The sequence below is a fragment of the Coregonus lavaretus genome (assembly GCF_964263955.1).
Source record: "Coregonus lavaretus genome assembly, chromosome: 12".
NCBI classification, from domain to species: domain Eukaryota; kingdom Metazoa; phylum Chordata; class Actinopteri; order Salmoniformes; family Salmonidae; genus Coregonus; species Coregonus lavaretus.
In genome coordinates, this window is record NC_139999.1 from 53,392,420 (window position 1) to 53,409,244 (window position 16,825).

Genomic DNA, 16,825 nt, shown 5'->3' on the forward strand with positions numbered 1-16,825 from the left:
ACCCAACTCTGTTTTCACCCGCCCTGAAACCACTAATTGATCAGCCAAAAGACAAGGTTCCACTTTTTCCAAAAAACTTAACTCATACTGTCACAGAATCGTCTTTATCCTGACCCTCGGTGCAATCCTCGGGCTCCAAGAACTTCACCACACCTACCACCAATACTTCGCCCTCATTCACTTCCATTTCTCCTCCTGTCTTCAGCTCACTCTGTTTACACTTTCTACCATTCTTCTTTAACAAACCATCTCCCTTTTTCCCGCCATTTTTAACCGACTCAATCTCACCCTCTTCCCCCCTCACTCTCTTAGACCTCCTCTGCCTCTCTTTTTCCAACCATCCATTCCTCCTCCGTATTCCAAGTATACGTCTCCTTATGATAATACTGCACTTCTCCTGACATACATCTTGTTCTTGCCTTCTCAAGGGACACAATTTAACCGGCTGTCACAATCTCCGTACAATCAGCACCAACCCCTCGGGATGTAGAGCTCAACAGTGCATCCCACAGAGCGCGTCTTGATGTTCTTCTTTATTGATAGGTACCGTGACACTTTTCCATTTCAAATAAGCAAGCTCTTCTAACCACCATCCACCGTCACTCGTTACGCTCTGTGTCGCCCGGTACTCTCTCCCATCTCTAGCTACCAAGTTTTAGCCGATATACCTACCTCCTTATTTAGCTACTGAAATTAAAATAAAATGACTGCATACATTATGTTAATTGCTTAAAAGCTTTATGGGATAATATAATAGCCATATTTTCAGGGTCAAATTCAGGTGCAATAATTCAGGAATAATTATTGAAGGATTTTTTTTTTTACTTTTTTTTTATTAATGCGATAAAAATTGGGTTTTGTCAATCCTGGTGAATTGTAGTAGGGTATTGAAATGAAAGACATAGGCCTACGTGTTATTTGTTCACTTCTGATATTTTTTTTTGTTATAATAGAACATCAAAACAGCATTCAGTAGAACAGAAGAAAATGTGCAGCACAATAAACAGTGCGATTAGCTAACACAGACAACAGATTACCATTAGAAACCAACACACACAGCAAGTGACCAGACCTCATTAACCTCTACGGGATCGGTGTCCCTTATACGGGACGGTTGTTGCTCAATATGCGATATGTGACAAGAATGGTGTTGTAAACAACAGCCAACTTTCCAGGACATCGACATGTCTTATATGGGCAGAAAGCTTAAATTCTTGTTAATCTAACTGCAGTGTCCAATTTACAGTAGCTATTACAGCTAAAAAGTACCATGCTATTGTTTGAGGATAGTGCACAACAACAAAACACTTTTATCACGGCAACTGGTACCAAACCAGTAATCTTGCTCTGATTTGTCATCCTGAGGGACCCAGAGATAAAATGTAGTGTAGTTTTGTTTGAAAAATCAATTTTTATATTCAAATGTATGAACTAGGTTCTACAGTTTGACCTCTGAATCCACACCCACCCCGCCCGGCCATCTAGATGTGTGAAGGTTAGTGTCTTTTCTGTAGGGAAGCTAATAATCCATCATTTATGACATTCCTGGGAGTGTGCAAACTTAAATATTGTATTACCATAGCATTTTTGTATGTTCTCTATAGTTATATACTTGAAAACCAATTCGGCACATTTGGGAAAACTCCTAGCAGACTTGATACAAAATATTGTGTAGTGATAGTCACTTTAACTCTACCCACATGTACATATTACCTCAACTACCTCAACTAGCCGGTGCCCCCGCACATTGACTCTGCAACGGTACCCCCCTGTATATATAGCCTCCCTACTGTCACTTTATTTTACTTCTGCTCTTTTTTTTCTCAACACTTTTTTTTGTTGTTGTTGTTTTATTTTTTACTTTTTTTGTTTAAAATAAATGCACTGTTGGTTAAGGGCTGTAAGTAAGCATTTCACTGTAATGTCTGCACCTGTTGTATTCGGCGCATGTGACCAATACAATTTGATTTGATTTGATTTGATGTAATTCTTCACTGGATCAGTCTGAAACATTGCACACACACTGCTGCCATCTGGTGGACAACATCTAAATTACATCTAGAATTCTACATCACTTTCTGGCCTTTCTCTTGCATTTCAAAAATGATGCAACAACAAAAAAATAGAAAACACATGTTTTTTTGTTTGTATTATCTTTTACCAGATCTAATGTGTTATATTCTCCTACATTAATTTCAAATTTCCACAAACTTCAAAGTGTTTCCATTCAAATTATATCAAGAATATGCATATCCTTGCTTCAGGTGCTGAGCTACAGGCGAAAATTACATACCGAAATCTAGCTGCCTGTAGCAAGGACAGTATGAGTGCATACATTTCCACACTTACTGAGCCACATGGGAAGTGTGGAAGTGAATGTGCACTTTTCAATTGGATGGACTGCAACTACGAAAAACACTGCCACCGCCTGTAGTAAAAGCAAAAGCATTTATAGCATTGGAGATTCTCTAAATTAGAAACCATCTCTGATAGCTATAGGACCGCAGAGACTGTCACAGATTTGAGCTTTTAATGACCTAGCAAATTCGATGACTTGGAGGTGAAATAGATCCCATGTATTGTTTTTTTAAAATTGGTCTTTCATCATCTGCCGAATGGCCCTAATACTGAAAAGGTTAATCGGGCCGGATAAACTGAAGAGGACTCGACCCGAGTACCAGTAGCCGGAGCCCAGAGTAATATGATTCTGCCGGACTCGGGAGGAGCTCGGCCCGCATAAAGTCAGAGTCGAGTCCTCCAAGTCTCAAATGAAATAGGCCCGAGCCCAGCATGTTGCAGTATACCACGAGACCCTAACCCGCTTTGGTGCGCTCTGCCAGCTGGTTGTTTGCCAAGTGTGCTAAGCTGAATCATGCAAACTCTGCTGAAAAATAACATTACTCCAATTTCTATCATTGTAATGGTTCTAGTGTCTTATATGCAATGGGTGCATGGCCCACAAACACTATGCACATGTTTATTTAGATTGGTGTCAATTAATTTAGTAGCATTTAGATAACTGGTCAATAGTTCAATCAGATTTAAACCAAAAAACTGATATCAACGAAAATAAGACGTATTTTTCATGACATCAAAGATACAATTAAAAAGATGTCAATCTGTCAATAAGACGTCCCGACCAGATTTCAACCAGTAAAATACATAGTTATGACCTCTTATGGCCACTGCGAGAGAGGATTAGTTTTAGTAAGGTTGGATTTCTTGCGTGTATAGCCATGGTGATCAACTGAACTGCACTGATGGAGCGGAAATCACAGAAAATAGGTGTGGTAGTTGCAGCAGCAGAAACATATTTGGGTGTGCGAGATTTTAGTGCATAAGATCTACAGGAAGTTTTGAGAGATGGGGTTCCATCCTCCCAGGCCGAAGGCCTGGTGTTGGATCATTTAGGGCCAAAGTAGTGCGATGGAGTGGTGGGTTTTGGGGATAGTGTATACGTAAGGTGCAGGGTTAGATGTTGGTGCAATTTTAAAAAATGTCCCTTCCCCTTGTGACCAAAATGTGCAATCCGCACTCCGACCTGCGAAAGGCAGCAATGTGCAACACAGCGTCTAGTCTGCCGGAAATGCACACGAAGAAGATTATATTATTTGTTTATAACCAGGCTGCTCGGGTTTTCTCCAACAGGGCAGGCCAATAACTTTTCTGCTATTTGTCAAAATGGGATGTGATGGTGGAACTATTCCTAAAAGGCATGAGTTGGTAAAAGGCCCAAAGAAAGTTGAGAAGGTATGTAGTGTTATAGCTAGCTAGCCTTAACGTAGCAGGCGTAAAATAAACGAGCTAACTGTCTGTCCAACACGCGTTAGCTTGTTAGTATTTTATTTGCTAACGGGTGTTTACACGTTTAGCTAACTAACTGGCTTAGCTAGCTAACGTTCGGGGTGTTTTGTTAAAATCAGGGAAGCGTGAGTCCACCCAAACTGAACTAATGTTAGATACATTACATTTATACATTTAGCTAGCTAGCTAGCTTTCGTTTATTAACTAGCTAACGTTAGCTCGTTAATACGCCGTGCTCACACAATCAGCTAATAGGTAGCATTTCATGTCAGATAGCCTCCGAGTCTCAGCAATAACAAACCATCAACATAAAACATAGCTGAGATGCTTTGGCACGTAGCTAACATGTACCCCATTCATAAACGCGAACTGCTTTAGCTTTAGCGCCTATTGACGTCGTCAATGACGATGATATATTCTGACCGAGGGAGTTTAGTTAAGAGCCCCAACGCTTGCTCTAAACCAGGGTTCTTCAATTCCGGTCCTGGAGGGCCGAAACACCTATTTTTCATCCTCTCCTTCTAATCAGGGGCTAATTTAGACCTGGGACACCAGGTGAGTGCAAATAACTACCAGGTAGAGAAATAAAAAACAGAAGTGTTTCGGCCTTCCAGGACCGGAATTGAAGAACCCTGCTCTAAACGTTAACACGCATAGTTGAGGTCCGTGGAAACAGAAGGAACGGAGCAACCTTTCATATCAGAGAGAAATCATTTTCAAAAAACTTAAGGTTAAATTACTACACACCATTTATATAGGGTTAGTGTTCCCACACGGCAATATCTCCATGTTACAGCGCTTTGTAACGGAAAACAGACGATACAGAGTGGACTAGCTAGCTACCTTTGCTAATTAGCGATGTGAGTCTCCGAACAACCTTTTTTTTTTTCTTTCGGTTACTGGCACTACGCTCTTAACCACTTAAGCTACCTGCCGCTTTTACCTGTGTGTAAAAGGAAGACTGACGCCAAAGGTGTTGTCACTGAAAAATACTGTCAGCTGCAACTGTGTTTAAACCAGGTGTTGGAACCGGTTCTGGGAACAGAACCAGAAAATAACGACAATTTTTGAAGATCAGAAACGGGAGTGAAAGTGATCTACACTGTTCCGGAACAAAGACCCGTTATTTTAAAAGCATGGGGACCGGTTAATAACATTATTTTACAATTGGGGCATTTTTTCACAAAAAACGCAACAAGGCGTCTATGTCAAAGCCCTCACTCTGTCACGCAGAAATGTATTCCAGTGTATGCCTGTCTGTCAGTCTTTGCTAGTGTGTGTGTGTGTGTGTGTGTGTGATGTGTGTAGGCAGCGTGATTTATGTTTCTAGAACCGAAACAGAACATGTAAGGTTCTTGGACTAAGGAGTAACGTTAGGCTCTTTTAGGCCATTATTGGGCTAGCTAACAAGGAGCTTTATGGCACAGGTGGTAGCTAACGTTAGTGCAGTGGACCTGCATCTCAATCACAGAGTTGCTGCATGGCTGTTCCCCCTCTATCACTACTCTTGCAAGCGAAGTATTTCAGATATAACCAAATGCAACGGAACAGTTCGGTGGGCAGAAGCTAAATTGAATGTGTAAATCTTTCTTCACTACAGGTTGACAAAAATGCAGCGCTTGCTGCCCAGTGGAAGTACTGTGCTCTCAGTACAGAGAAACTCAGGCGCCCTATTGTTGCTTGTGATCTGGGAAGGTGAGAACTTTTTTCATCAGTTTGTTGTTGTGAACTAGTCATATAGTATGACACCATTATGTATCTAGCTATCTACAATCTTTTGTGTTGGCATTATCATTCTCTTAGCTGGCCCTATTGAATCATTTGATATCATCTAGCATATTATTAAAATTGCGTGCAGCATTAAATGGAGCTGAATACTAGTAGTTAGGTATAAGTTACTTTTAGATACTTCTATCACACATGGATTCTGTAATCGAAATGCTATTCTTTCTTACAGACTTTATAACAAAGATGCCGTGATTGAGTACCTTCTGGATAAATCTGCCGATAGACCCAACAGCGAGGTTGTATCACACCTTCGTGGCATTAAGGTATGGTAATTCTCCATGATTTCAGCTGAGGCCACATATCATTGCATTATCTAAAGTGACTCAAAGTTGTGTGTGTCATTCCACAGGATATAAAGGAGCTGAACCTGACTGACAACCCAGCCTGGGAGGGCGAGAGGAGGAACACCAAAGGGGACCGCTATGAGGACATGCACTGTGCCATGTTCATCTGTCCTGTGGTGGGCCTGGAGATGAATGGCAAACATAGGTACGGGGTGTGTGTGCGTGCATGTCATTCCACATGGATCTCTTCATCACTAATGTGTGAGGGACCTACCTGAATTTGAAAGGCTTGTTTCCTTTGCTAAATGTGCACTAATGAATATGGCCCTATATATATGCATCTCATCAATGTCTCGGCATCTTATCAATGCCTTTCAATGACAAGCGTAGAGTGTTGCATTTAGACCCGGCAGTATCATCTCACAATGTCTGCATCATGCTGAGTTCTGGCACTGAATCATGTGCATTAGCCTATAGCCTGAGTGCCAGCATGTTTGTGCTATAATTTTAACTCCCTTTCACAAACAGATCTGGGACCAGGGTATGTGCAGTAGGCCTCAGTGATAAACTATAGCGATGAGATTCTGAGTGTTGATGTGAGCCACTACAGTATTTGTGCATTGCCCCAATGTTAGTTGTTGTTGTCCAGTGCAGCCTTTTTTTTTTTTATCTCAATATTTAAATCCCTTCTTGATAACAATTTAAGAACCTTACTGTAAATGTTTTCAATTAAAATGGTCAAAAAGAAACAAAAGTAGCTTGTTAGAAAATATACATTTCTCAAGCAATAATTTTACTAGGACTGTCTGGGGGTGGTCTGAGTGGGGAGGGGGAAAATGTAAACGAGCTGTTATTGGCTGAGAGGTTTGGAACTCTCTTATTGGTCTGTTAACTCATTTCAAGTTTCAAGTACTGTGCACAAGTACAGTGAAATGCTTTTCTTGCAAGCTCTTTTCCAACAATTCAGTAATCAATATCTATAGTACTATAAAGTAATGTAGAAAAAAAACCACACAAGAAATAGAAATAAGAAGAACACGAGAAAGTAAGTAAGCTATACAGTGGGGAAAAAAAGTATTTAGTCAGCCACCAATTGTGCAAGTTCTCCCACTTCAAAAGACGAGAGAGGCCTGTAATTTTCATCATAGGTACACGTCAACTATGACAGACAAATTGAGAAGAAAAAAAATCAAGAAAATCACATTGTAGGATTTTTAATGAATTTATTTGCAAATTATGGTGGAAAATAAGTATTTGGTCACCTACAAACAAGCAAGGTTTCTGGCTCTCACAGACCTGTAACTTCTTCTTTAAGAGGCTCCTCTGTCCTCCACTCGTTACCTGTATTAATGGCACCTGTTTGAACTTGTTATCAGTATAAAAGACACCTGTCCACAACCTCAAACAGTCACACTCCAAACTCCACTATGGCCAAGACCAAAGAGCTGTCAAAGGACACCAGAAACAAAATTGTAGACCTGCACCAGGCTGGGAAGACTGAATCTGCAATAGGTAAGCAGCTTGGTTTGAAGAAATCAACTGTGGGAGCAATTATTAGGAAATGGAAGACATACAAGACCACTGATAATCTCCCTCGATTTGGGGCTCCATGCAAGATCTCACCCCGTGGGGTCAAAATGATCACAAGAACGGTGAGCAAAAATCCCAGAACCACACAGGGGGACCTAGTGAATGACCTGCAGAGAGCTGGAACAAAGTAACAAAGCCTACCATCAGTAACACACTACGCTGCCAGGGACTCAAATCCTGCAGTGCCAGACGTGTCCCCCTGCTTAAGCCAGTACATGTCCAGGCCCGTCTGAAGTTTGCTAGAGTGCATTTGGATGATCCAGAAGAGGATTGGGAGAATGTCATATGGTCAGATGAAACCAAAATAGAACTTTTTTAGTAAAAACTGAGTTGCATCCAAAGAACACCATACCTACTGTGAAGCATGGGGGTGGAAACATCATGCTTTGGGGCTGTTTTTCTGCAAAGGGACCAGGACGACTGATCCGTGTAAAGGAAAGAATGGATGGGGCCATGTACCGTGAGATTTTGAGTGAAAACCTCCTTCCATCAGCAAGGGCATTGAAGATGAAACGTGGCTGGGTCTTTCAGCATGACAATGATCCCAAACACACCGCCCGGGCAACGAAGGAGTGGCTTCGTAAGAAGCATTTCAAGGTCCTGGAGTGGCCTAGCCAGTCTCCAGATCTCAACCCCATAGAAAATCTTTGGAGGAAGTTGAAAGTCTGTGTTACCTAGAGACAGCCCCAAAACATCACTGCTCTAGAGGAGATCTGCATGGAGGAATGGGCCAAAATACCAGCAACAGTGTGTGAAAACCTTGTGAAGACTTACAGAAAACGTTTGACCTGTGTCATTGCCAACAAAGGGTATATAACAAAGTATTGAGAAACTTTTGTTATTGACCAAATACTTATTTTCCACCATAATTTGCAAATAAATTCATTAAAAATCCTACAATGTAACTTTCTGGATTTTTTTTTCTCATTTTGTCTGTCATAGTTGACGTGTACCTATGATGAAAATTACAGGCCTCTCTCATCTTTTTAAGTGGGAGAACTTGCACAATTGGTGGCTGACTAAATACTTTTTTTCCCCACTGTATACAGGTCAGTGCCAATACCATATTTATAGTGTGCCGGGATACTGGAGATGCACAAAATGACCAAAATTATGTGGACACCTGCTCGTCGAACATTTAATTCCAAAATCATGCGCATTAATATGGAGTTGGTCCCCCCCCTTGCTGCTATAACAGCCTCCACTCTTCTGGGAAGGCTTTCCACTAGATGTTGGAAGATTGCTGCGGGGACTTGCTTCCATTCAGCCACAAGAACATTAGTGAGGTCGGGCACTGATGTTGGGCGATTAGGCCAGTCAAGTTCTTACACATTGATCTTGAAAAAACAATTCTGTATGGACCTCGCTTTATGCACGGAGGCATTGTCATGCTGAAACAGGAAAGGGCCTTCCCCAAACTGTTGCCACAAAGTTGGAAGCACAGAATGGTCTAGACTGTCATTGTATGCTGTAGCGTTAAGATTTCCCTTCACTGGAACTGAGGGGCCTAACCCGAACCGTGAAAAACAGCCCCAGACCATTATTCCTCATCCACCAAACTTTACAGTTCCCACTATTCATTCGGGCAGGTAGCGTTCACCTGGCATCCTCCAAACCCAGATTTGTCTGTCGGACTGCCAGATGGTGAAGCGTGATCACTCCAGAGAACGCGTTTCCACTGCTCTAGAGTCCAATGGCGGCGAGCTTTACACCACTCCAGCCGACGCTTGGCATTGCGCATGGTGATCTTAGGCTAGTGTGTGGCTGCTTGGCAATGGAAACCCATTTCATGAAGCTCCCGACGAACAGTTCTTGTGCTGACGTTGCTTCTAGAGGCAGTTTGGAACTCGGTAGTGAGTGTTGCAACCAAGGACAGACGATTGTTACGCGCGTCATTACTTGGCGGTCCCGTTCTGTGAGCTTGTGTGGCCTACCACTTCTCGTTGTTGCTCCTAGACGTTTCCACTTCACAATAACAGCACTTACAGTTGACCGGGGCAGCTCTAGCAGGGCAGACATTTGACAAACAGACTTAATGGAAAGGTGGCATCCTATGACGGTGCCACGTTGAAAGTCACTGAGCTCTTCAGTAAGGCCATTCTACTGCCAATGTTTGTCTAGAGATTGCATGGCTGTGTGCTCGATTTTATACACCTGTCAGCAACGGGTGTGGCACATACATTTACATTTAAGTAATTTAGCAGACGCTCTTATCCAGAGCGACTTACAAATTGATGCATTCAACTTAGGATAGCCAGTGGGACAACCACCCTTTTTTTTTTTTTATTGGGGGGTAGAAGGATTACTGTTTATGTATAGGGGTAAGGTGACTAGGCATCAGGATGTATGATAAACGGAGTGGCAGCAGAGTATATGACGATTTTGTGTGTGTGTGTAAAGCAGGGGTGCTGAACTAATCTTGCTCCGGGGGCCGGATTCGGTCTTCAGCGAGATCTGGAGTGCCGCACTGAAAATGTGTTATATTTCCTTAATGTCAAAATGTGCTAAAAATAGACTTCTATCCATCGTTTTTGGGAATTTCCGATGCTCCCTGACTGTCTAGTGATTATTAGCAAGCTGGACAGTCATGAAATGCTATGAATGTATGTCCATTGATTGTGTGCAGTGATTATTAACGAGCTGGACAGTCAAGAAACTGTATATATACAGTAGGTCTATTATAATTTCTACACAGTTTGGTTTGGTTTTAGTTAGGGTTGGGCAGTATCCAGATTTTCATATCCTCATACCGCCCTTCTCCCACACCGGGATTTATGGTATTACAGACTTAGTAAACAAGGGGGCGCCAAAAACGCAACAAATCCCATTGGCCATCTATTACCAGAATACAAATAATAGCGATTTCCAACGAATTGCAACGACAGCCAATCCAGCTGATAAAGATAGTCGGAAGTTTACATACACTTAGGTTGGAGTCATTAAAACTTGTTTTTCAACCACTCCACAAATGTATTGTTAACAAACTATAGTTTTGGCAAGTCGGATAGGACATCTACTTTGTGCATGACACAAGTAATTTTTCCAACAATTGTTTACAGACAGATTATTTCACTTATAATTCACTGTATCACAATTCCAGTGGGTCAGAAGTTTACATACACTAAGTTGACTGTGCCTTTTAAACGGCTTGGAAAATTCCAGAAAATGATGTCATGGCTTTAGAAGCTTCTGATAGGCTAATTGACATAATTTTGAGTCAATTGGAGGTGTACCTGTGGATGTATTTCAAGGCCTACCTTCAAACTCAGTGCCTCTTTGCTAGACAAAATGGGAAAATCCAAAGAAATCAGCCAAGACCTCCAGAAAAAAATTGTGGACCTTCACATGTCTGGTTCATCCTAGGGAGCAATTTCCAAATGCCTGAAGGTACTACGTTCATCTGTACAAACAATAGTACGCAAGTGTAAACACTATGGGACCACGCAGCCATCATACCGCTCAGGAAGGAGACGCGTTCTGTCTCCTAGAGATGAACGTACTTTGGTGCGAAAAGTGCAAATCAATCCCATAACAGCAAAGGACCTTGTGAAGATGCTGGAGGAAACAGGTACAAAAGTATCTATATCCACATATCGACATAACATACTGCATATCGACATAACCTGAAAGGCCGCTCAGCAAGGAAGAAGCCACTGCTCCAAATCCTCCATTAAAAAAAGCCAGACTACGGTTTGCAACTGCACATGGGGACAAAGATCGTACTTTTTGGAGAAATGTCCTCTAGTCTGATGAACTGTTTGGCCATAATGACCATCGTTATGTTTAGAGGAAAAAGGGGGTGCTTGCAAGCCGAAGAACACTATCCCAACCGTGAAGCACGGGGGTGGCAGCATCATGCTGTGGGGGTGCTTTGCTGCAGGAGGGACTGGTGCACTTCACAAAATAGATGGCATCATGAGGAAGGAAAATTATGTGGATATATTGAAGCAACATCTCAAGACATCAGTCAGGAGGTTAAAGCTTGGTTGCAAATGGGTCTTCCAAATGGACAATGACCCCAAACATACTTCCAAAGTTGTGGCAAAATGCCTTAAGGACAACAAAGTCAATGTATTGGAGTGGCCATCACAAAACCCTGACCTCAATCCTATAGAAAATGTGTGGGCAGAACTGAAAAAGCGTGTGCGAGCAAGGAGGCCTACAAACCTGACTCAGTTACACCACCTCTGTCAGGAGGAATGGGCCAAAATTCACCCAACTTATTGTGGGAAGCTTGTGGAAGGCTACCCAACATGTTTGACCCAAACAATTTAAAGGCAACGCTACCACATACTAATTGAGTGTATGTAAACTTCTGACCCACTGGGAATGTGATGAAATAAATAAAAGCTGAAATAAATAAAAGCTGAAATAAATAATTCTCTACTATTATTCTGACATTTCACATTCTTAAAATAAAGTGGTGATCCTAACTGACCTAAGACATGGAATTTTTACTAGGATTAAATGTCAGGAATTGTGAAAAACTGAGTTTAAATGTATTTGGCTAAGGTGTATGTAAACTTCCGACTTCAACTGTATATCGCCCAGCCCTAAGTCTAGGGTGTCTGGGATGATGAGTTGATGTAGGTGGTAGAAGGGTCGGCATTTGATCATCAGGTATTCCAAGACGGGTGAACAATGGTTAGAGACTTCCACTACGCTGGAGTTAACACACCATTCTCTGTTGATATAGAGTCAAACCCCTCCTCGATTTCCCTGAATCCAATGTCCTGTCTGCTCGGTGAATGGAGAATCCATTGAGTTGGATAGCCATGTTTCAGTAAAGCAGAGAATACTGCAGTTACGAGAGTCCCGTTGATGGCAAATCTGCGATCAGAGGTCACCCATCTTATTATCAAGTGACTGGCCAATAGAATGGAGGGAAGAGGTGGCCGGTTTTCCCTTTGCCTTAATCTCACCAGGACTCCCCCTCACCTGCCTCTTTTTCGCTGGCATTTCCTCTTGTGTAGCTCGACAATTGGGAGCCCAGAATTGAAGCCGGAATTGAGGTTAATAACTGCCGATCTGATGTTCAAAAGTTCTTGTCGATCATAAGAAATGATAGGGGATACATTTCATGCTAAAAAAGTAAAGATAAACACCAAAATAATCACAAAATAGCGAAGTTGGGTCGAAGCTCGCAAGATGGCAGCCATCTTCATTTACCGCTACATCAGTGTGAATGCGCAAATCTGATATGGGTGTCACATGCAGACAGGTGCACAGATCGAGCCCTAGGTAGGGCTGGGCGATATACTGCATTCTACTATATACCGGTATTGATGCACGGACAGGTTTTATAGTTTACTCTGTTTGATACTCAAGTCATCTTTCTCCCTTTCCTCATGCAGCTAACAACACCAAGTACTGCCCCCTGTCACTCAGAGAGCACAGTTGCTCTACCACAGGGTCATTTATTGCCATTCACTCTGCATTCTGCATGGTCAGATCGATGCAACAAGATGTTGGTAACATGCTGCTTTCCACAAGCATTCTATAATTACACTTAGTTTGTGTATCTTACTGTCTGCAAACTACTATTTGTTAGTTTGTCTCTTAGCAAGTTGTTGCTAAAATAATTTGTGTTTTCCGCTAATGCTAAACGCTAGTTAGCTGGCTAGTAGGGATGGGCATTTGAAATGATTTCACTATTCAAATATATTATATTTGTTTGGATATCCGGATAGTCGAAATACATGTTTTGTTTTATTCAATGGAGACTTGTTTGCGCGACTCGAGAGAAAGCTGGTGCGCTGCGCCACAGAGTTTCTTGGATGGGTGGGGGGGATCGAGGAGCAGGGACCGGTGTGTGTGACAGTCTACAGTACCTTAATGTATTCACGCCCCTTTACTTTTTCCACATTTTGTTGTGTTACAGCCTGAATTTAAAATGGAATAAATTGAGATTTTGTGTATCTGGCCTACATACAATACCCTATAATGTCAAAGTTGCATGGACTCACTCTGGGTGCAATAATAGTATTTATTGTGGTTTCAGCAGGACAATAACCTAAAACACAAGGCCAAATATACACTGGAGTTGCTTACCAAGAAGACATCAAATGTTCCTGAGTGGCCTAGTTACAGCTTTGACTTAAATTGGCTTGTAAATCTATGACAAGACTTGAAAGTGGCTGTCTAGCAATGATCAACAACCTATTTGAGTCAAGCTCAAACTTGTCAGAGTTTTAAAAATAATATTGTGCAAGTATTATACAATCCAGGTGTGCCAAGCTCTTAGGGACATAAAGACACAGCTGTAATCACTGCCAACGGTGATTCTGACTCGGGTGTGGATAGATATATTTTTCAATAGATTTGTAAAAAATTCTAAAAACATGTATTCATTTTGTCATTATGGGGTATTGTATGTAGATGGGTGACAACAAAATATATTTAATCAATTTTGAATTCAGGATGTAACACAACAAAATGTGGAATAAGTCAAGGGGTATGAAAACTTTCTGAAGGCACGGAGGGGGAGACGCAAAGTAGCCAAACTGCAAGTTTGTTTATCTATCATACCATCTGGTAGTACCTGTCTTGACTGCATCAAATCATTGTAAAGAAGCAGTAGCCAGCTGAGAAAAATTATAGTTTCCCAAGTAATCGAATACTAACGTCCGTTCGGATATTCGTATAACCGTGCCCATCCCAACTGGCTAGCTTAATGTACTAAGAGTCAGCGCAAAAGTAGCTAGGTTAATACAGCCTGGTACCAGTGCTGGTCTAGGCCTTGATAAGCATGCTGTTTGTGCAACAGTATCATCTAGATGGGGCGGCAGATAGCTTAGTGGTTAAGAGCGTTGTGCCAGTAACCGAAAGGTCGCTGGTTCTAATCCCCGAGCCGACTAGGTGAAAAGTCTGTCGATGTGCCCTTGAGCAAGGCACTTAACCCTAATTGCTCCTGTAAGTCGCTCTGGATAAGAGCGTCTGCTAAATTACTAAAATGTAAAATGTAGATCATAGAGGAATAGGTAAAGCATGAATATGTTAGCTTGCTAGCTAGCTACATGAGGTAAGAAACATTTAATATAATATCATCTAATTAGGGTCACCTGGAAACACTGACCAACACTTTGGCTTCTACCCTGTCAGTAATTCCTCCCTGGCTTATTATTTTCTTGTCATGTCAAACAAAAATGTATTCAAGGTGCTGCCCACTATATTCCAGCTATAGAATTAGAATAATCATTATATTTCCATGATTCCTACGGTTCACAAATGAGTTAGGCCTAGATTTTCTTTGCCCATATCATCAGGGGTTGGAACCAAAATTATTTTCCAAAAGTTTAGTTCTAAACAACAATTCTTTCCCTCATTCCGTTCCACTCTTTCGACCAGCAAAATAAAGTTCTGAACCGGTTTGAACCCCAAGAAAGTAACGGTTTATATTTCATCAATAAGGCACGAGGGGGTGTGGTATATGGCCAATATACCATGGCAAAGGGCTGTTCTTACGCACAACACAACAGGGAGTGCCTGGATACAGCCATTAGCCGTGGGATATTGGCCATATACCACAAACCCCCAAGGTGCCTTATTGCTATTATAAACTAGTTACCAACGTAATTAGAGCAGTAAAAATACATGCTTTGTCATACCTGTGGTATATGGTCTGATCTACCACGGCTGTCAGCCAATCAGCATTCATGGCTCAAACCACCCAGTTTATAATGTTCCTTTTTAAACCTCTGAAATCCATTTATTTTTAATCTGTATAGGAAAGTTGTTAAGAGCTAATTGTATTTTGTCGTAACTGCATGGTTTAATCATAATGAAAGACAAACACAACATTGTGCTGCCAGTCAGAGTGTAGGGTCCGACATGCAACTGACATTTTGCAGGTGAGGAGAGAGCGAGAGTGGATGGAGGAAGCTTGCCTTGAAGCGCTGGGCATCTTATGACATGCATTATCTGAATTAGGCCCACAGAATTATACCTACGGAGGAGTTGCTTCTATGAACTTCCGAGTTCGTTTAACGTTGGACCAGAGCAAACGTTAGCTAGCTAGCTAACAAGCTTGTGTGTACAGAGCAGCGCTAGAATTAAAAACACGTCTTACCTTTCTGTAGTTAATAAATCCAACGTGAAATGTGATAACTATAGTATCCTTAACTAGCATTGAAAAAGTTAATTCATTCTTTTAAACGTCTCTCCCTAATTTCTGAATCATGTTTGTAACGTCATCAGTAGGCTACAGTAACCTATGATTCAGAGGGGAGGGGCAGGTAGCCTACATACACACATCCACTGGCAAAGATTTCCAGCTGGCAGGCAGACAGTTTCTAAGTGACAGAGGGCTTTGCATAGACACTTCGTTGCGATGTTTGTGGGATTGGAAAAAAATGCCTGGAACATAAAAGGTTAACTGGTTCACATGCTTTTAAAATAACGGTTCTGTTCCGGAACAGCATAGATCACTTTCATTTCCGGTTCGGGTTCTGTTCTGTCCTCAATTTCGTCTTTTATGGCTTTTGGTTCTGTTCCCTGAAACGGTTCCAACTCTTGCATATCATGCAGCCCTGCGTGGCATGGTGTGGAAATGATAATACATGTGCAGAAATGGATGAAAATGCTGAAAATAATTTTAGTTTGAAGTTGGATTCAAAAGTATAAAACAATCAGAATGGAGAAAGCCCATTTGAAATCACTTCTAATTTGTGTTGCCACCCTAGGATCATGAACTACTCATAAAGCATATTTAGAACCTTTTATTATTAAAAAACATATACCTTCAAGAATGTGAAAAATATAGTGATATGATATTTTGTCCGTATCGCATTTTGCCCCTTTGATTGGTAAAAATAAATATAGTAAGTTTTATTTTATTTTCTGTCTTACAATGCAAAATTTAATGAATCTTGAAAAAAGTCCCCTCCCCTGCCGTTGTGCCACAATGAGCGCTAGTACGCTGCTGCACTCGTCATCTACTGGCGCAGGGTGGTGAGCTTGACATGAAAACCATCAGTAGTAGGTTACTTTGGATTTGCTAGCATGTGTACATGGGCATTAATATGGAGTTGGTCCCCCATCTGCTGCTACAACAGCCTCCACTCTCCTGGGAAGGCTTTCCACTAGATGTTGGAACATTGCTCTGGGGAGTTGCTTCCATTGAGCCACAAGCATTAGTGAGGTCGGGAACTGATAGTCGATTAGGCCTGGCTCGCAGTCTGCGTTCCAATTCATCCCAAAGGTGTTTGATGGGGTTGAGATCAGGGCTCTGTGCAGGACAGTCAAGTTCTTCCACACCCATCTCAACAAACCATTTCTGTATGGACCTCGCTTTGTGCACGGGGGCATTGTCATGCTGAAACAGGAAAGGGCGTTCCACAAAGTTGGAAGCACAGAATTGT

General features: G+C 41.7%; 2 protein-coding genes across 4 annotated transcripts in view; one reads left to right on the forward strand and one right to left on the reverse strand.

The window, feature by feature from the left end:
• LOC311137966 (beta-1,3-galactosyl-O-glycosyl-glycoprotein beta-1,6-N-acetylglucosaminyltransferase 7-like) overlaps positions 1–16,825 on the reverse strand; it is a 57,208-nt gene that overhangs the window by 18,113 nt on the left and 22,270 nt on the right. The gene's annotated exons all lie outside the window — the stretch shown is intronic.
• The window catches only part of LOC311137967 (replication termination factor 2-like), a 43,455-nt gene continuing 29,922 nt past the window's right edge, over positions 3,293–16,825 (forward strand). Inside the window, exons 1-4 of the mRNA XM_084172611.1 lie at positions 3,293–3,750; positions 5,405–5,499; positions 5,762–5,855; positions 5,942–6,081. Of these exons, the coding sequence (XP_084028737.1) occupies positions 3,682–3,750; positions 5,405–5,499; positions 5,762–5,855; positions 5,942–6,081 (398 nt within the window). The 5' untranslated portion in view covers positions 3,293–3,681. The remainder of the gene's footprint in view (positions 3,751–5,404; positions 5,500–5,761; positions 5,856–5,941; positions 6,082–16,825) is intronic.